At 36.6% G+C, this 19,548-nt stretch overlaps 2 protein-coding genes and 1 pseudogene across 8 annotated transcripts; 1 reads left to right on the forward strand and 2 right to left on the reverse strand.

The window, feature by feature from the left end:
- Positions 1 to 629: 629 nt before the first annotated feature.
- On the forward strand, positions 630 to 4,258 carry LOC143601776 (uncharacterized). 4 transcript variants are annotated; one of them, XM_077079088.1, is made up of 4 exons: positions 630 to 1,106; positions 2,532 to 2,618; positions 2,732 to 3,209; positions 3,429 to 4,256. In XM_077079088.1, the coding sequence occupies exons 1-4, from the start codon at positions 801 to 803 to the stop codon at positions 3,698 to 3,700; spliced, it is 1,143 nt and encodes a 380-aa protein (XP_076935203.1). In that variant the 5' UTR covers positions 630 to 800; the 3' UTR covers positions 3,701 to 4,256. The 4 variants fall into 4 exon arrangements, with proteins under 4 accessions (XP_076935203.1, XP_076935202.1, XP_076935205.1 ...); XM_077079090.1 differs by adding an exon at positions 1,971 to 2,070 and having other exon boundaries at positions 1,055 to 1,106; positions 2,732 to 4,258; XM_077079087.1 differs by having other exon boundaries at positions 2,732 to 4,258.
- Positions 4,259 to 4,629: 371 nt separating this feature from the next.
- Positions 4,630 to 12,101, reverse strand: LOC143601775 (uncharacterized). 4 transcript variants are annotated; one of them, XM_077079085.1, is made up of 17 exons: positions 11,809 to 12,101; positions 10,768 to 10,932; positions 10,559 to 10,675; positions 10,391 to 10,475; positions 10,147 to 10,255; positions 9,990 to 10,057; positions 9,460 to 9,585; positions 8,700 to 8,751; positions 7,973 to 8,624; positions 7,038 to 7,235; positions 6,569 to 6,629; positions 6,181 to 6,297; positions 5,809 to 5,922; positions 5,649 to 5,729; positions 5,416 to 5,470; positions 5,228 to 5,283; positions 4,630 to 4,861 (listed from the first exon to the last, which is right to left on the reverse strand). In XM_077079085.1, exons 1-15 carry the CDS (start codon positions 11,883 to 11,885, stop codon positions 5,444 to 5,446), a joined length of 2,049 nt encoding a protein of 682 aa, XP_076935200.1. In that variant the 5' UTR covers positions 11,886 to 12,101; the 3' UTR covers positions 4,630 to 4,861; positions 5,228 to 5,283; positions 5,416 to 5,443. The 4 variants fall into 4 exon arrangements, with proteins under 4 accessions (XP_076935200.1, XP_076935197.1, XP_076935199.1 ...); XM_077079084.1 differs by having other exon boundaries at positions 4,631 to 4,861; positions 7,973 to 8,630; XM_077079086.1 differs by having other exon boundaries at positions 4,634 to 4,861; positions 7,973 to 8,570; positions 11,809 to 12,100.
- Positions 12,102 to 14,792: 2,691 nt separating this feature from the next.
- Positions 14,793 to 16,714, reverse strand: LOC143601774 (pentatricopeptide repeat-containing protein At2g20540 pseudogene; annotated as a pseudogene).
- Between the last annotated feature and the right edge of the window lie 2,834 nt (positions 16,715 to 19,548).

Genomic DNA, 19,548 nt, shown 5'->3' on the forward strand with positions numbered 1-19,548 from the left:
ATGATGATGATGATGATGATGATGATGATGATGATGATGATGATGATGATGATGATGATGATGATGATGATGATGATGATGATGATGATGATGATGATGATGTGATGATGATGATGATGATGATGATGATGATGATGATGATGATGATGATGATGATGATGATGATGATGATGATGATGATGATGATGATGATGATGATGATGATGATGATGATGATGATGATGATGATGATGATGATGATGATGATGATGATGATGATGATGATGATGATGATGATGATGATGATGATGATGATGATGATGATGATGATGATGATGATGATGATGATGATGATGATGATGATGATGATGATGATGATGATGATGATGATGATGATGATGATGATGATGATGATGATGATGATGATGATGATGATGATGATGATGATGATGATGATGATGATGATGATGATGATGATGATGATGATGATGATGATGATGATGATGATGATGATGATGATGATGATGATGATGATGATGATGATGATGATGATGATGATGATGATGATGATGATGATGATGATGATGATGATGATGATGATGATGATGATGATGATGATGATGATGATGATGTTAAACCGTGCGCGTCAAGCTTTGCTTTGTTTCCTTCTAACTCAGTCCGAGTCAGCAACTCGGTACCGACGATTCTGTATGATTTAAGAGTCTTTATTCAATTTCACACCAAACCCATCTCAAATCAGTCTTCTTTACCCTAACGGAGTCTCAATTTTGGCATAAAGGTGAAGTCTTTAATGAAAGATTATGATGGTTCGGAAGAGTAGTGGTGTGGTGTTGGATATAAGTTCAGATGAGGAGGGTAGTGGTAACTGGTTGAATGAGTTGTTGGGTGATGATGATTCGGATGAAGTGGTGGTGGTGGTGAAAGAGAGTGAGAAGAAGAATAAGGTTAAGAAGGTGAAAGTGGTGGATGATGATGGTGATGATGATGATGAGTGTGTTGTGCTTGATAAGGATCCGAATGCTGATGCGGAAGTAGTAAAGAAGGATGATGGTGGTGGTGGTGGTGATGATGATGATGAGATTATTGTTGTTTGTGAGAAAGGACAGGTTAGTTTCTTTTTATTGTGTTGGTGATTTTTGGAATTAGATGATGAAATGGATTGTTAGGGTTTGTGATTTTTAATTTTTTTTTTTGGTGATTTTTGATTCATCTTTTGTTTGATTTTGGTTGATGAAGTGTGTTGTTAGGGTTTGCAATTTTAGTTTTTTTTGGGTGATTTATTTAACTGTAATTTGTTTGATTTTTGGAATTAGATGATGAAATGGATTGCTAAGGTTTGTGAGTTTTAATTTTTTTTTTTGGTGATTTTTGATTCATCATTTGTTAGGGTTGATTTTGGTTGATGGAGTGTGTTGTTAGGGTTTGCAATTTTTTTATTTTTTTGGTGATTTATTTAACTGTAATTTGTTTGATTTTTGTTGATGAACTAACTGCCTTGTTAGGGTTTGCAGATTCAGTTTTGTATTGTTTTTCTGACTGATGAACTATCTAGTTTATGTCATTGATGTTAGATGAGAATTGGCTTGTTACTTGTTAGGGTTTGTGATATTTTAATTTTTAATTTTTTTGTCATTTTTTATTTCTTCAACTCTAATTTGTTTGATTTTTAATGATGAACTGCCTTGTTAGGGTTTGCAGATTTATTTATTTATTTTTTTGTGATATTTGATCCGTTCGACAATAATTTGTTTATTTTTGTTGATGAATTGCCTTGTTAGGGTGTGCAATTTTAGTTAATTTTTTTTTTTATTTTTTGATTTATTCAACTCTAATTTGTTTGATTTTTGTTGATGAACTGCGTTGTTAGAGTATGCAATTTTAGTTTTGATTCATTCATGATGTAAAGACTACTGTTATACATTATGTACCTGAAAACGGCCGGATTAAGGCTTGATTTGGTACTTGTGCAGATGAGTGCAGTCAAAACAAGGTTTCTTAATTACTTGCCATGAAAAGATGACCCTGTTGGTGAAAGAATATACCCGATTCGACACGTTTTCATGTACACGGGTATGAAAACGGGTCGAAATTTATTTCTCTACCATCTAGGCATCTACACAAATAAATATATGTGATGTGTGGTTTTATTAACTTGAATTCTGAATTAGTTAGCATGACATTTTTTGTTACTAAAAGAACATATCCAGTTCGACCCGATTTTATGAAAACGGGTCGAAGTTTATTATGACTCTACCATCTAGACACATAATTATATGTTTTATTTTCTGTAAACTCTGTTCATGTAGAATTCATGTTAATCAAATCACAAAAATATACTCAGCTCGACCCGTTTGCATGAAAACGGGTCAAAGTTTATTATTCTATCATCCAGATATATTAACATATATTTGAATTTGTGATTTGATTAACATGAATTCTACATAAACAAATGAGTTACAGAAAAAAAAACAGTAAATAATTATATACGATCTTTGACGTTTATATTTCTTCATTTCTTAATCTTTTTGTAGGTTGCGTGTCGAGATTATCCTCATTCAAGGCACCTTTGTATCACATTCCCGTTCTCCACTACCCCCAATCAAAGCCACTGTTATCAGGTAAATAGTATTATTTCCAGATTCATTTATTTCACTCTTTTAAACCTATAACGGAAAACTTGCATAATTACCATAATACCCTTTTGATATCTGTCATTTTCTTAAAATTTCAGTGTTATTTTTATGTTTGTGACTCACTTGCTCCGTGTGTCTATTGGGGCAATGGCAGTTCAAGCATCGACCATTGTCACGCTACCGATAAAAACCAGTTTTGGGTACTCGAGAGAAAAATTGCCAAAAACGGTGCTAAAACCATCCAACCCGTAAGTCAACCGCCCCCGGTTAACCATTACATACCACCACCGGTGATGAATCAACTCCCAAGTCAGATTCCAAAACCGGGCCCTGGTAATCATCACAGAAACGAATTACATCCAGATTTGTTATCTCGATTCGTGAATCAGACTCAGCAGAAGAATAATCAAAACTCTACGCTTCACTGGCCTGTTTTCAAACGAACCCATCCGCTTCGGGCTGCAACAGTGGACCATCCAAACCGGTACAGCCCATACAGGATCAATTTGGGAAATCCCATTACGCAGAACAGTTACCAAGTCAATGGGATGCTTTCCGGGTCAAGTAATTATGTAGGTCCGCTACAACAACCGAGTGCGGTCAACGCTTCTGTTCCATATCCTCCTAGGTCAAGTAGTTATGTAGGTCCGTTACAACAACCGAATGCGGTCAATGCTTCGGTCAACGCTTCTGTTCCATATCCTCCCAGGTCAGGTAATTATGTAGGTCCGCTACAACAACCGAATGCGGTCAACGCTTCTGTTTCATATCCTCCTAAGTCAAGTAGTTATGTAGGTCCGCTACAACAACCGAATGCGGTCAACGCTTCTGTTCCATATCCTCCTCAAACTCAAACCTTTACACCTTTAACTGTAAATCAACCCCAACCGCAATTCTCCAGTCATTTAAACCCGAGTTTTCAATCTCATGTAAATTCCAATCTGCATTACCAACCCCCTGTTTTTCCACCACCATCATCGACTTCTCAACCGCAACCCGTGTCCAGTCAGTTTACTTATACAGTGCCAGTTCAGCCAAGTTATCAAGTTCAGCCCAAACCAAAGTAGATAGCCCGTTAGTTCCAGTTTCGGATATTACTCAGCATGTTTCACAAGCAAATCATGCTCAGGGCCCTATAGTGGATACGGGTTTTAAAGATTACGGGTTGGGTTTGCCTACGGGTCAAGATTCTGGTGGAGATGCGGTCACTAGCGGCTTAGCTGACTATCGGTTTGATTGGATGTTTGATAACCAGCCTATTGATCCAGGGTTCACTGACTATTCGTCTGATTCAGCTTGTATAGACACAGGTCCGATCTTCCAGTTTTAAGGCTTTCGATCCTAATGGTTTTTTTTGTTGGCAACTAATCAGCGGTTGACATTAGTGCTTTACTTTTAAGATTTGGTTTGGTTTTTTTTGCCCTTGTTTGGGTTTTGTTTCAAGTAGAATTTTAATGTATTTATTTAGTTATCTTTTAAGTTGTAGTGTTTAGGAGTTTTTTTAAGTATGATTTTAGAGGATGGCAAACTTAAGTGTTTGGGTTGATGGTTTTAACATTTACTTTTTTTTTTAATTTGTGAGTTTGTAGTTTGTATTAGTTTTAGACTTAAAACACATGGCCGGTTTCAAGTTTCGAATGGTTAAACCGTAAAAATAACCGAACTGTTTTGGATCTTGAAACATCCAATGCGCTTTAGGCTTGTTTGGTTTCATCTGTTTGTGGGGAGTCTTAGATACATTTATGTAAAATGTATATTGCGTTTGACAAAACAGTAACCGAAAACACGTTGAATAAAATTAACATAACAGACTACAGACAAAATTTTCATTTCATATCTTAATTTTTTCGAATAAATAAAGCGGTGAGCGAAATGTGAGCAGCCTAAACCGCATAAAAGGAGTCATGATTTCAAGTTATAGCTAATGTAGAACAAATTATCTCAACAGTTGCTTTGGGTTTGACTTGCTAATCCATAAATGGGATTTGACCTAACCAACACCGAGAAATCTTTTACAAATCTCAACAACAGTGCAAGTAAACAAACTATAGTTGATAATATACATCGACAGATCCAACACCGGGTATACAACAAGTTGGTAACTACCTTCACAGTAAATACAAACAAAATTCTCAACATATGGAAGCTGGAAACAAAGAAAGGTAAAAAGAAAAAAAAAACTAGACCGCACTCGATATCAGTAGTCTGCATGGCTTCGGTCATGGGTCCTGTGAACAAAACATGGATTCGGGAATCAGTATCAGTCTTTAAAATGATGTAAAAATAGTTTCCATTTTATCATGCCAAAAAATCTTACAAAATGATAATAGCAAATAAAGGTGGTCTACAAGACTACACACGCCATTAAAAAAAATATTTTGGGAGTTCGACTAAAGGTCAAACGCGTCTTTACGCATTAGTCGCAAAACTGCACTTTTTCACGACCATTAAAATTGTATTGTGAGTATTCGACTAAAAGTCAAAACGCGTCTTTACACATTAATCACAAAAGTCTGTGGTAACGTGACCATTATATGGGTCAATCACGTCTTTAAGTATTGATACGGTTGATTTGAGCAACAAGATTCAGTTACCTTTTTCATTTGGAGATACAAGTATTATAGATGTTTAGTCAACACTTCTTTTAAACCTGTACGCAAACATCCAAAAATCAATATAGAGTTGTTTTGCTAAAACAATATCATAATATCAATTACCAAAAATTGATTGGTTGGGCAAAGGATTATGTTGAGAGATTAATAGGCAAAACCTGACGACGCACCTCAGATGTGAAAACCACTGTATATGTTTCAACGATCAAAAGCATATTCCCAAACCTGCAACATTATCAAATACACAATTATATCACCAACATATTACAAGTATTTGTGCCAGATAGGTTTTATGACATTATTACTATAATACCCTTGATATATAAAACAGTTAGTTTAAGTTGCGGGTAATTCTGGAATTAAAAACAAGTTTATAGAGGTCCTATCTGTATCAGGGTTCTACCTCAACAGATTGTGCTTGAGAACTGTGATTGGGTTTTGGAGCATGAGCACCGTCATATTGAAGAATTCTAAGCTTCCCTTCCTATAAATATATAAATTATGTTTTAACTGATTTTTGATATGAGAAAAAGTCAAAACAGGTCAACACTCAACACACAAACCTTGGTCCCATAAACAAGGCCTCCACCGGCAAGGGGGTGAAAGCAAGCTACATTGACCTCATCTTCAGCACTTGGAAGCACACTCACAAGTTCCATATCTGAAACTCTATATACCTGAACCATAAAAATTTAAATGTGTAATTGATGAATATAACAAAGATTATAAGCATTACTGTATAATCCAATATACATTCATCATATCATTAGATAATTCATTTAGTTTTGCACAAATAGATAGTTTTCTCTTTAATCCATAGATCAAAGCTAGCATAACATTTCAAATTTATTTGCGGGCAGGGCCACACACATAAGAAAGAAAAGAAAAGAGGGAGGGAGGGAGAGAGAGAAATCAGTGTGAAATATTGTATTTACCTCAAGAACTGTGTAAATGGATAATAATGCAGCATCCCCATCAATCACAATGGTTTTAAGAAGAGAACTGTGACGTCGGCCATAAGCAAGCAGTATGTGCTCAGAAGTAGGTGAAAACTACAAGAAAAAGAATAAATACATAATCAAAATAAAAATAAGATCAATATTTGTTCTTATACATAATCAAAATCAAAATCAAAATAAAGCTGAGAAATATCAACAATAGGGTATCTATCGCTCCACATCATAACCGAAGATATCAATTAATCCCATATTGTTAATAAATCATGTTATTAAATCTAACAAGTTCAGCAAAGTAACTTACAGGTTATGATTATATTATCTCACCAATAAACATTATTCAGATATACACTTGAAAATGACTTACTTGGATGGATGTTAAACAATGAGCAGCTCTAACTGGCCTCGAAATAAGAACCGAACCAAAACTACATAAGATACAAAAATGCTGATTAAAATATAACCATTAAAGCAGAAATTTAGAGGTGGCACTTTCAACCCATTTGCTTATAGTTAGGTCTGTTTCCAAAAGTTATTGCTTATCTCTAACGGGTTGTAGGGTAATAAAATTTAAATAACATAAAAAAGGGTTAAACGGGTCGATAATCGCCCAATTGCCCAAAGTGTATTTTTATGCACAAAACCTCCTAAAATCATCTTAATTACATTTTAATTTTAGTAATCATGACACTACTTATTTAATAACTAATATTTGGAAATTGGAAGGGAAGACGTATTATCGTTACCCAATACCCAACCAGCCCGGCCCCGCCCAATTTGCCACCTCTTAACATCTCAACAATGATAATATAAACAAAAGGGAATTGAAATATTACGTTGCCTCTTCGAGTGAATATATCCTAAGTTCATACATGAGTTGGCGGGCAGAAATTGGATGCCTTGTTGGAGAAGTTGAAGCCCGTTCTTGATGAAGTTGGGTTGGTAGCCCGGGGTCGGCTTCAAACTGAGGAAGTACACATGCAACACAAGCAGCTAGATATCTCCCACATGGTGAAAAATGAGCCCCCATTTCACTGTGTCATCAATTTGCAGCATAATCAACCAACATATGTTATAAAAAAATATAAAAAAAGAGCTGTTACACTTCAATTAGTAAACAGCCAGATTATCATATATGCCTCAGTCAGAACAACAGAAATTAACTTTTACCAAGTTATGCTTTAAATCATACACAACTCGAAGGGAAAATGGAACAGGTTGGGTAACGGGTCAAATATGATTACAAATACTAAACTATTACAACACATTTTCTTAATATAACTGATTTAAAATACTTTAAGCTTTGAAATTGTTCTATAGGATGGAAGTTTAAACAAGCCAAGCTGCTTGTAAGCTACTCGAGCTCGGCTCGATAAAAGCTTGAACTGAGCCGAGCTTAGACAAGCTCAAGCCTAAAAATAAACTGATTAAAACTATTGTTATATATAAAAATTATAATTAAAAATATATATGTAACTGTAAATTATATAATAACTGTAAATGTATAAAAATAATTATTATATATAATAAACGAGCCAAGCTCAGACCTTGAAAAAACTACTCACAAGACAAGCTCAAACCCAACCCGGCTCGTTTACACCCCATACTTTTGGGGACTTCCAACCCGTTCAACCCATTTGATTCCTTTCCTTCTAAGCTTTTTTTTTGTTCTTTTCATTTGACCTGTTAATGATAAAAGAACAAACCGACCTGACCCAACCCTAAGTAAACAAGTCGAACATTGACACCTCTACATGCCCTAAAACCTTACCTACAAAGTACCGCGTGTGGTATTGTTAGACGACATCTTTCAGGTTGAAGAGAAGCACAAGGATCTTTAATATCATGAGGCCAAATTCTTAGCTTTACAGTACAAGGCAATTCAGCAGTAGCACTAGCAGTCAATGATGCAGAGAGTTGACTCTGTATTCGACTCATTAATGGAAAATTAACACTCCCATCATTTGTCTCATCAACCGTATATTGTGATGCAGAAGTAGAAGCACCATTTGAAGAAAGATCCCTCCAACCCTGTCTTTCTGGGCCCACCGGGTTCAAACCCTCCGTTGACTCCGGTGGCAATGTGGTCAACGAAGGGCCACTTTGACTTTGGCCCGCCAACCATCCTTGGATGAAATTTAACTCCCACCTCATACGATCTAAATGTGCTTGCCTGTAATCATCAATGGGCCCGCCCGTCTGACTAGGCGTCAAATCGGGAATATCCATATTAACAACTCCAGAGGAAGCCATCATTTGTTCATACAGTTCTGTTGCGTTTGCGAGAACTTGAAGCCGATCTGAAGATTCTGATGGCCTGTTGAGTTGGTCAACAATCCTGCTGCCAATTTGTAGTTGTGGCCTTGAATCTGTATTTGGATAAGGATGAGAGCAGAAGAGAGGTACATGCATTAATGGTAACTCTGCAGCTAAACTTAAATGATCAAAGGAATGTGTGTTTCTCATATATATAGTTGGAGGGGGATAATGCAAATAACCTAAAGATGTTGCAGGTGCCATTGTAGAATCTGAAGAGTCAAGATCATTGACCTGTCAAACAAAGTCAAATAATTAGTGTGTGGTAAGACCTTACATGCAAACCTATTAATAGCTGTTTACTTAAAGAAAGGGTGACACAAAATTATTCAACTAAAACAAAAACATTCCAAACACATCAAAAGTTGCCCAAGGTATATTTTTTATGCAAACAACTAGGGGTGGTGTGGGTCAGTTGTAGGCTCAAACCAAACCAAAAATCGCTTTTTGGGCTTAGGAAACCGTTTGGTTTTGACTTTTTCAGTTATCACAATGGTTCGATTCGACTTTGGTTTGGTCATCAGGGCTCAAAATTTTTTGGGTGAAAAAAAGGCCCCAAATAATGAATTTGGGCCTGAAACTTTTTTTTAAACTAATGATTATTGACTATTAAGCATTTGAGCCTAAAATTTTTGAGCTATACCATTTATTAATTTTAAAAATCGCTTAACATTCAAAAATAAAATGTAAATTATAAAAATTCAATAGCAAACGTCTGTTTTTTCATTATTCACGAGCCGGTTGGTTTTTATGGTTCAAATTGGTTTTTTATTGGTTTTTAGTACATGCAAAACTAAAACCAAACTGTAAATTCAGCATTTAAAAAAAACAAAACCACCTCCCGGATCCGTTTCTTTATGAATGGATAAAAGTGTTTCAGGTCAACCTAACCCATTTTGACCCTCACCAGAAAAATTGTTCATTTTGAGTCAAGAACCTTACCTCGGCAGTTAACAATAATGGAGCAGAATGTGGATGGAAGTGCACAGCACGAAGAGAACGTCTTGTCCTCAATACAATAACAGGTGTGGCAGACTCGCCTTTATTATTGTAATGCCAAAAATATAACTAGAAATGAAAAAAAAAAACTAATGTCAATATGATGTACTGGGAAGTACCATTATACAAGGTCTTAGTTGGAAATCAAAATAACTTTCCAATTAAAACCTTAAACTAAATGCAGCAATATTAATCTCTTATTCGTTTAACGGGCTAATGTGGGTTCTGTTATTTCCACCAAGTCAAGGTAAGTAAGTAACACACTTTTATCAAGTAATTTAAAAAGAAACAAGAAAAATGCATCAAGAGTTGCCCAAAATGTATTATTAATGAAATAGCATAATTCTTTGATAATTTATTCAAAAGATTAGATTATATTTAAAATAGAAAAATTATGTTGATCATATTTAACATACTGATTACTTACAAATAAACTTAAAAATTTGGTTTAAAAGTATTTCACATCAACCGACCTTATGGCCTGCAGCAACTGCAAGAAGTTCTCCTTCAGCATGAAAGGCAATTGAAGCTATAGGTCGGTCTGTGACAAAGCAAAGATGCAGATAGTCATGTAACAATACATGCATATATAACTTATTCTAGGTATAAAAGACAAAGTTCAAAAATTACAAAAATCACGCGACCCTACGCATGCCGATGTATTTGCATTCCATAATCTAACTTCATGATCCAAACTTCCACTAGCAAGTATTTCTGGATGCAATGGGTGGAATCTGACCTGTTAAACCACAATTAGTATAACAACATAAGAAAACACTGTCACGTATTTCAACCACAAGAGACATGATTTAAACAATATAATTTTTTTAATCATATATAAATCAATCTAAAAATTATTATTTTAGCATCTTACCACCCAAGGAGTTCTTCGATGACCACTCAGAACCTTTTCACATTTTCCAGTGTGACAGTTAATTATTTTAACAGTATGGTCACCACTGTAATTCAGAAAACAAACGACTTCAATAACTATAATAATTAAAACAGGCAAAGAACAAAACAGTAACTATTGTCAACATACTGAGTAGAAGCAAGAATTTTTCCATCTGCACTAAACGCTGCTGCAATTGTTGATCTTGGAGAAGGCACCAAAGGACAGTATTTGGCTGTTAAACACCTCAAAGACTCAGCCTCCACCCTAAACCCATACAATATTATCATGCTAAAAGTTAACTTTTTTCTTCAAAGGTATCAAAATACTATAAAAACATAACAGAAGTAGTTAAGTACCATGAAAGAAGTTCACTTTTTGGATTCCTCACTCTTTCGCTTTCAGGTTTAACAGATGCCTTATTCTTGTTATTATAGACTTCTCCCCACTGCCTTCTTGGCAAGCACTTTGATGTTCTGGGAGTTATCTCTCTTCTTGCCAGCAAATGAAGCAAATTCCTATCACTATAAATAACTGCAGTTGAGATATGATAACAAGTAATAAAATGTAACAGAAATATAGCTGACGTAGCTGCTATACGGTTATACTAACTACTCTGATAATTTGTTAACTCATTGCTACGATACAAGAAACTAATGCTAACAATCAATAATTAAAAACTAACATGTTCACCAACATGAAAACCTACGAAAAATCAAAAAATATATCCAGCAAATTACTTCAAAGCATAACTACCATAAGACAAGCACATCAAAATGCACGATCATAGCCAAGCCCGAGCCCGAGCTCGACTAGGCTCGTTTTGACTTACGAGTGCTCGAGCTCGGCTCGTTTCATTAATTTATATATGTTTTTAATTATTTTTATATGTTTTGAGAAAAACATTAAACGAGCCAAAGCTCGCCTCAAGCTTATCTGTGCAGTGTGAAATTAATACATAAAAGTCAAAAGCTTAAAAATACACAAGGCTCGAGCTCAGGCTCAATAAATAAACGAGCTTTATCCAAGCACGAGCTCAAAAAAGCACGGCTCGTTTCAAGCTTTTTATTGATTCGAGCTCGAGTAGCTCGTGAGCGGCTCGACTCGTTTGCACCCCCCACATTACTAATTATAGCTAGTAAGCAAAATTAAGCTAATTACATCATTAGTACACATCCAAACCCTAAATATAACACTAAATACGCATGCAACAGCTTGATCCAACACACGAGTTCAAAATTCAAACAGAATTGTAAATCAAACTCCATTTCCTGAATCACAACAAAATCAAACCACTAAATCCCTAATCCAACCGACAATTATTCAATTCAAATATCAAAATTCAACATTAATTAAACAGATCGATCAATCAATCAAGCAATTGAGAGTTTAATTCTCACTTTCGATGGATTTGAGACGGTAACGATGAAGATGAGAGTGTATTGAGATCGTCTAAGCATGAAGATGTTGCGTCCATTTATTTATATAATAATAATAATAATAATAATAAATTAAACATACAAACAACAAGGTGTAATTGGGATTTGTGGCGAAGTGAAACCCTAATTGTAACCGTCAATTACGATTGGATTGGATTGTGAAACCCTAGCTAGCAATAGCTGCAGGCGTGTGAGTTGGAGCTACAATGGGTAATAATAATATGATGATGACTGCTGCTGACGCCTGACAAAGAGGCATAATATTAATAATAATAATAAGTTTTCAAAAACCTAATTATAATCAATTAAAAAAAAAAAAACTTTATATTTTCTTTTATTGACTTTTCAAAGGTATTGTGTTGTGGTTGAGTCCACACCAAATCCCGTTGTGGTCCGCTAGCCATTCGCACCGCTAACTGTGAGATAAACCCTTATTTTTGTCTCCATTCACGACAGTCGCTAAAGCATGGCCGTTAGTGGTGTGTGCGAGCCGTGTGGTTGAACTCATCGGCTCTGTTGGCTGGCCACAACACACAACCTAAATAACAAAATAACCATATTTTTAAATAATTTAATTAACCGAAATGCATATGAATAAAATCGGTTGATTGTGGAAATCTAGAATCCAATTAATTGGCTATGTTTTGTTTTATGCCATAATACCGGATTGAGTCAAGCTCGTCCATAATAGAAGATGCTAATTGATAGTATGTGGATCAGGTGGAGATTGGATTAAGATAACAAGTAATTGTGTCTAGACTCAAATAATGGTCTTTAGAATTAAAACTTGTATACTTAGGTAAGGTTGTGAAAACGGGATTACAAGAATGAGTTTAACAGGAAATATGTCTGGAAATTTTGACCCGTTTATCTAAAAATGGGTTGTTATGACTCATTTTTCAAATAGGTTGATATGGGTGGTTGTTTCTCAAATAATAGATTAACTGTCTATGTTTGATAATTTGTTCAAGTAAAATTAATCGAACAAACATCAGCATCCCGATTATATTCATTCGATCTATTTACACAATTCCTTGTAGGTATCATAAAGAGAATCATAATATATTATACTTGCCACATGAGGCATGTTTGCTAAAACACACGGAATTCGATAGAGCAAATCAGTCAACTCATCCAAAGTCATAAAAACTTGCATTTGTAATACAATAGGGTCTTCTTGTTTTAGTCTTTTAAGGTGCCAAAGTCTTTTCGTTCTGTTTTCTTCAGCTTATTTTTGTTACCCTTTAATGTCCTTTTTTAGTTAATAACTCAAGCCCCTTTAATCTTGTACAAACCAGGGGCTGTGCACGTTTCAGTTTGGTTTGGTTGTTAGCCTCAACTCAAGTCCTCACCTAATTAACCAATCGGTTGTCAGTTAATCGGTTCGGTTAATTCAGTTAGCTTTTGGTTTTCGGTTTGGTAAAATTCAGTTACTAACTAAAATCAAACTTGAGCTAAAACTTATACTTAGCAATGCATGAATAAACGCATAAATACATGAAATGAAGATATAAATACATGAAATTGCCGTATAGAACATCAAATGCATGAAATGGATGTATAAAAACTAGAAATATACGAAAATATGAATGGTTCGGTTCCGTTCAGTTAATAGTGGTTAACTGAGGGTACAATAAAAATTGTAACCATTTTTCAGTTAATTCGGTTTCGTCAGTTTTCGATTCGGTTATTGCTCACCCTTACTACAAATCTTTGTCACATGTGCATGCAATTCAACAGGCTTCTTAAGACTTAGGAGCTTCTTTAGAGAGTGACTTTTTAGCACATCAACAGTGGTTGCCTTTGAAGTCTACACAACCACAAAACATGTTTTAAGAGCAATATTATAACAAATAAGAAAAATTCAAGTAAATAAATACCCTGTAATAACTTCAAATTCCTATAAAATCACTACATCCACAAGGCTACATAAACTGTGCTTGGTAGATCCATTTATAAAAAAAAAAAAAAAAGAACAATTAGGCGAAACATGATACATTAGTTACGCAACTTGGATTGAAAAAGAGGTAAATACTTAAAACAAAAAATAGAATATTCAAGAATATAGGCTAATTAGTATAACTCTTAGGCCGGACACAATACTTGTTTCGATTTGTAGTTTTCACCTGAATTTCAGAGAAATTTTGGAAACAATTACTACGAATTTGCTTAGTTTATAACTTCAAGAGTTGGCCTTGATTCGTTCTAAATTTTCTTAAAATTAGAAATAAAAATCAACACATCAGATGACTATAACTCCTACTATTGATTACTACTGAAAATTAGTTGATCTAAATAGCTTTACAAAATCCATGATTTCTTTCTACTTAGATAATTTTTTGGGTGCCAAAACAAATAATGATAATACCTTAAAAGCGGAAAGTTACATGGTTATTCGTTTGATTTTGTAGCTGCATGGAGCAAGAGATTTGCTTCTTCAATTCAACTAAAATACTATTATACAAGGTTAGATAAAAATCATCAGAAATTGACAGTGGCAAAGATAAACAGATCCTAAATGAAAACACAAAACATGCAATAAACCACATTTATAAAAGTAGACCAAGAAACCACATCATTGAACTTCTTATGTGCATAAATAGTAGAATCATAAGGACCGACTAAGAATCTTGATCATCGAAAAAAAATAATTATTTACTCCCTAGCATCGAATAACATGGCAATACTCAAATAAAATGCAAAACATTTGAAACTCAGGCAAACTTATTACTATAACAAATAACATCAGATGATTAAAAAGGGATTAGGAGAACCTGTTGTGAGAGCTTTGATCTTGCCTTTATAATCTCTAAAAACAGGAATGCTCTTCAAACAGATTAGGCCCACTGTAATTATTCAATTTTGGTCCACTATTAATAACTTCGGTCCAATATGTTTTTTTAGCAATAGACTCAAAACCGGTCTCTTCACGAGCCATTATTTCTTCAGAAACCCAACATCTCCGCAGCCAAAATTTCACAAGTTGTTTGATGCAAAGCCAGTAACCGAAGCATAAAATAAACGTCTCCAGAAAACGGCTTTGATTCATCACCAGACACAAACTCTTCAACAACATTATCAGCCTCAATCGCGCTGGACCCCGGTTTCTTTCCCATTATTTTTCCTCTCATTAACTTCCTCACCCTCGAAACACCATCCCATCTTCCAACATCTGCATATATGTTTGACAACAACACATAGTTTCCAACATCATCCGGTTCAAGCTCTAACAGATGCTCCATGGCAATAACTGCCATATCAGCATTACCCTTGATTCTACACGCGCTTAACAAAGACCCCCAAATGGCAGAATCTGGTTCCATTGGCATTGTTTTTATCAGGTCAAACGCTTGGTCAATGCAACCGGTTCGTCCCAGAAGATCTATCAAACATCCGTAATGCTCGATTCCCGGTTTTATATTATAATCTGTTGTCATGGAATTAAAGTGTTTTAATCCATCTTGTAACAATCCCGCATGAGCACAGGCTGATAAAAGACCTACAAATGTGATCTCGTTAGGTTTAGTTTTTGACTGCTACATTTCTTGAAACAGTCGTATTGCTTCACAAGCTTGGCCATGGTTAGCTAGCCCGGTTAACATTGTACTCCAGGAAATAACATCCCTTTCGGGCATTTTATCGAACACTTGGCGGGCTTGTTCAATATTTCCACTTTTTGCATACATTTCAATCAAAGCATTGCATAAGCTCGTTTTCTGCAAGATTCCGTTTTTCTCTGCATAAAAATGGATCCATTTTCCTAACTCAAGAGATCCCAACTGTGTGCAAACTGGCAACACAGACAGTAAGCTGATCCAATCAGGTTTAACACCAGCCAGCTGCATCATGTGGAAAATTTGTAACGCGTCTGTGTTACTCCCGACTCGTGTGTACCCTGAAATCATTGCGGTCCACGACACAACCGATCTCTTTGGCATTTCATCAAACAGTTGTCTCGCTTTTTTCATTTGTCCCAACTTAATATACCCGTAAAGAAGACTGTTCCAAGATATAACATCCCTCTGAGGCATTTCATCAAACACCTTGTGTCCTTCATCAATGCCATCACACTTTACATACATATCCAGAAGTGAGTTTTCAATAACAGTATTTGATTGAACGCCGAACTTAAAGACATGCCCGTGAACTTGTTTCGACAGATGAAGACACGAAAGCCCTCCACACGACCGTATGACAAATGGGTATGTGAAATTATCAGGAAAAACTGCTTCTTTAAGCATTTTCTTGTACAAATAAACGGTAAACGAATTCAAGTGTTTATGTGTATGAGCCTTAATTACAGCATTGTATAAGTAAATATTTGGCTCGGATACCTCTTTGAATAACAATTTTGCATAGTCTACTTGTTCGTGTTGTTCACATATATTTACCATTTTTGTCACCAGGTAATTGCTCTCAGATAATGAAAATTTGATGATTTGGGAATGGATTTTCTTCAATGTACCCGTGTTTTTACAGTTGTGCAGGATGGTCATGAACATGTTCTCCAACATCTTTACGGAAAGGACATTGCTACTTGCAGCCATTGACACACCTGTGTTAGAGCTTAACATGGTTGAGATTTTAGGAGATTGCTCTTCTCCTTAATTAACTTCCTCCTGAAGAACACATGTAAGCAGAAGACGAATTTAATCGTTGTGTGAAAACAACACATTCATGAAAGAATAAAGCAAGGATTAGGTATTTAGATATAACACATTCACGTAGAAGATGAATCCAATCATTAAACACGTTCATGAAACAACGAAGATGCAAAATATAGAAATCAAAATAGAAAACATTCGGACGGAAGAACACAATCATTTTGTGTTATTCTTCAAACTCAGCTCAAAAAGAGGACTTAAAACTTCTTTGTTTTCATATTGTAAGGGGGTTGCGGCGCAGCTTGTTGCCCGTTTGCCTGCCACTCTATTGTAATCGTTTTATAGTAAATTATAATGAAATAATCATATTGTAAGAACCTATATTCTTAATTTATGACTTGTTATTGTAGTTTTATTTGCATGTGATATCCTGTGGGTATGGAAAGATTAACATTAACAAACCAAGGTGTAGAATCCATATTACATATGTGTTCTCTATGCCTTCATTGTCACTTAAAGCTAGATTCATTCTATGTCAGTGTTGTTAAAATCGATTTTAGGCGGCAATTAAAATCGGTTACCGGTCAAAAACAGTAAAAAGTGGTCAAAATCTTTGAAGTGGTTGAAAAATTATACTTATTAATTCAATCCGACTAATAAGCTTGAAAAAATTATATGTTTAAGTTTGAAAAATTACGTATAAAATTTCAATCTAATTAATTGCAAGTCAATACTCAACCGTCTGACGCCTAGTGAGAATAACGCAGGCCTGCTAACCCACATTAACATGATGTTCGTTGAGGCATTTCATCAAACACTTGGAGTGCATTATTGAACCAACAAAAAAATAACATGATATGAATCGATTCAACTTTAAAATGACAATAACTAAACAAGTTTCATTCCATCCAACTGAAATCTACATAAAATCTACAAAATTACCTGAATTGTAGCCTGCGAGAATCAAAACTGGTGAACTGTGTTGTTTGCAAAGCAAACAGAAATGATGGTGTAGGGGTACGTACTAAACCCGGTTTTACGACCCTAAATTTATTATGTTTGGCTTATTTTATTATATGGACTAATACAATGTTATTGGGCTGAGGGGGTTTTGTGGAGGTAACCCTAACTGGGCTAGGCCCATTATGGTACCATGATGGTGGCCATGAGGCTCCCTGTATAAGGAGGTCTCCACCTCCTTATTAGGGGTTGGTTATTCTCAATAAGTGCCACCACCATATTTTTGTGTCTGTGAACAAGAGATCCTGGAGATTTCTTAGCGGTCACTCCACACCCCCAAAAAGTCATTGCAGATCCCAACCAGCTGGAGAAGAAGATCAAGACGTGGTTCGTTCATCTTAAAATCCGTGGAAACATCGTCATGGATCAGGTCAGATTCATCTCGTGCTTCGACATTGGCGCCATCCGTGGGACGGCAATGAACCACGCTTCGCTTCTCGTCTCGGCCCTCCGATCTGTTCATCAATATCTCGGGTCTACGGTTTCTTCTTTCAGATATGTTCTATGGAAATCCAAAAATCCGTAGATCTAAAAAATACTTCCAGATCTGGAAATACACAGGAAGAAATACCACCGAACTTTTGGGGAAAACCCTTAGATCTGTGTTTTTTCTAAGTGAAATATACCAAATCTAGTTATGATTTTTTCAGATCTGGGTTCGTTTGAGCAACAGTCACACTTCATATTCATAGATCTATAAATCCTATTAGATCTGTTGGTTTTACATAAAACCTACCTGATGTGGATATTCAAAATCTCTAGATCGTGCGCGCCACCGCGGATCAAAATCGCTCCCTGTGGATCAACTTCGGATTCCGTATGCGCGCTCCCGGCGATCACTCTACGCCACAGCGGGTCGCATGCGCGCCCCCGGCGATCACTCTACGCCACAGCGGGTCGCATGCGCGCCCCCGGCGATCACTACACGCCACAGCGGGCCGCATGCGCGCTCCCGGCGATCACTCTACGCCACAGCGAATGGCATGCGCGCTCCCGGCGATCACTCTACGTCACAGCGGGTCGCATGCGCGCTCCCGGCGATCACTCTACGCCACAGCGGGTCGCATGCGCGCTCCCGGCGATTACTCTACGCCACAGCTCACGCATATCACATGCTCATGAAGACAGCCAAAACCTATGCTCGTGGCGCACATCACATGCTCACGCATCACGCATGCTCACGCGTATCACGTATGCTCACGCATACCACATATGCTCACGCATCACGTATGCTCACGCATCACGTATGCTCACGCATCTCATATGCTCACGCATCACATATGTTATTGGGCTTCACGTACGCTCATGCATATTAGATGCTCACGCATCATGCACGCTCACGCACCACATCTGCGCGTGAGAGTAAAGGAGACATTGCGCAGGCCGCGCGTAAGCGACATAACAAATGAACAGTCTAATCCAAATCAGGATAAGAACAACCATGATTGTACTCATATGGCTACGCGCCATACTTAAAGGCTGGGAATCCTCATAATATCCCATACGGCTACGCGCCATACTTAAAGGCTGGGAATCCTCATAATATCCCATACGGCTACGCGCCATACTTAAAGGCTGGGAATCCTCATAATATCCCATACGGCTACGCGCCATACTTAAAGGCTGGGAATCCTCATAATATCCCATACGGCTACGCGCCATACTTAAAGGCTGGGAATCCTCATAATATCCCATACGGCTACGCGCCATACTTAAAGGCTGGGAATCCTCATAATATCCCATATGGCTACGCGCCAAACTTAAAGGTTGGGAATCCTCATAAACCCATAGGCTACGCGCCAAGCTTAAAGGTTGGGCACACCTCATAATTTGCCCGAGGATGGGAACCATGCAATACATCCACTTTTAGTTGACATGTTTTTGCAGGTTCGGCTACGAGCCGCACAAACACCTATGACATCATTATTATTATCTGGCCATTTGTGCCTCCATTATTGTTTTGAAAACAGGCCGGGATATTCATCCTGCGCGGAGGAGGCCCTTGTGGGCAAGTCATTATCATCATTTTATAGCTCGTAAGTCGCCTCACGCGCGCAAGCTTTTATTATTCTTATAG

The sequence above is a fragment of the Bidens hawaiensis genome, unplaced genomic scaffold (assembly GCF_021521415.1).
Source record: "Bidens hawaiensis isolate Kalapana, Puna unplaced genomic scaffold, B.hawaiensis_p1.1 tig00057079_1, whole genome shotgun sequence".
NCBI lineage: Eukaryota > Viridiplantae > Streptophyta > Magnoliopsida > Asterales > Asteraceae > Bidens > Bidens hawaiensis.

Bases quoted from the DNA above. Each gene is read 5' to 3' on its own strand.
- LOC143601776 (XM_077079087.1), top strand. From the start codon at position 801: ATGATGGTTCGGAAGAGTAGTGGTGTGGTGTTGGATATAAGTTCAGAT. The intron at 1,107-2,531 runs GTTAGTTTCTTT...ATCTTTTTGTAG, and splicing joins TTGTTTGTGAGAAAGGACAG to GTTGCGTGTCGAGATTATCC. The intron at 2,619-2,731 runs GTAAATAGTATT...TTAAAATTTCAG, and splicing joins ATCAAAGCCACTGTTATCAG to TGTTATTTTTATGTTTGTGA.
- LOC143601775 (XM_077079082.1), bottom strand. From the start codon at position 11,885: ATGGACGCAACATCTTCATGCTTAGACGATCTCAATACACTCTCATCT. The intron at 10,676-10,767 runs GTACTTAACTAC...GTATGGGTTTAG, and splicing joins AAAAGTGAACTTCTTTCATG to GGTGGAGGCTGAGTCTTTGA. The intron at 9,586-9,989 runs GTCGGTTGATGT...TTTCATTTCTAG, and splicing joins CAGTTGCTGCAGGCCATAAG to TTATATTTTTGGCATTACAA.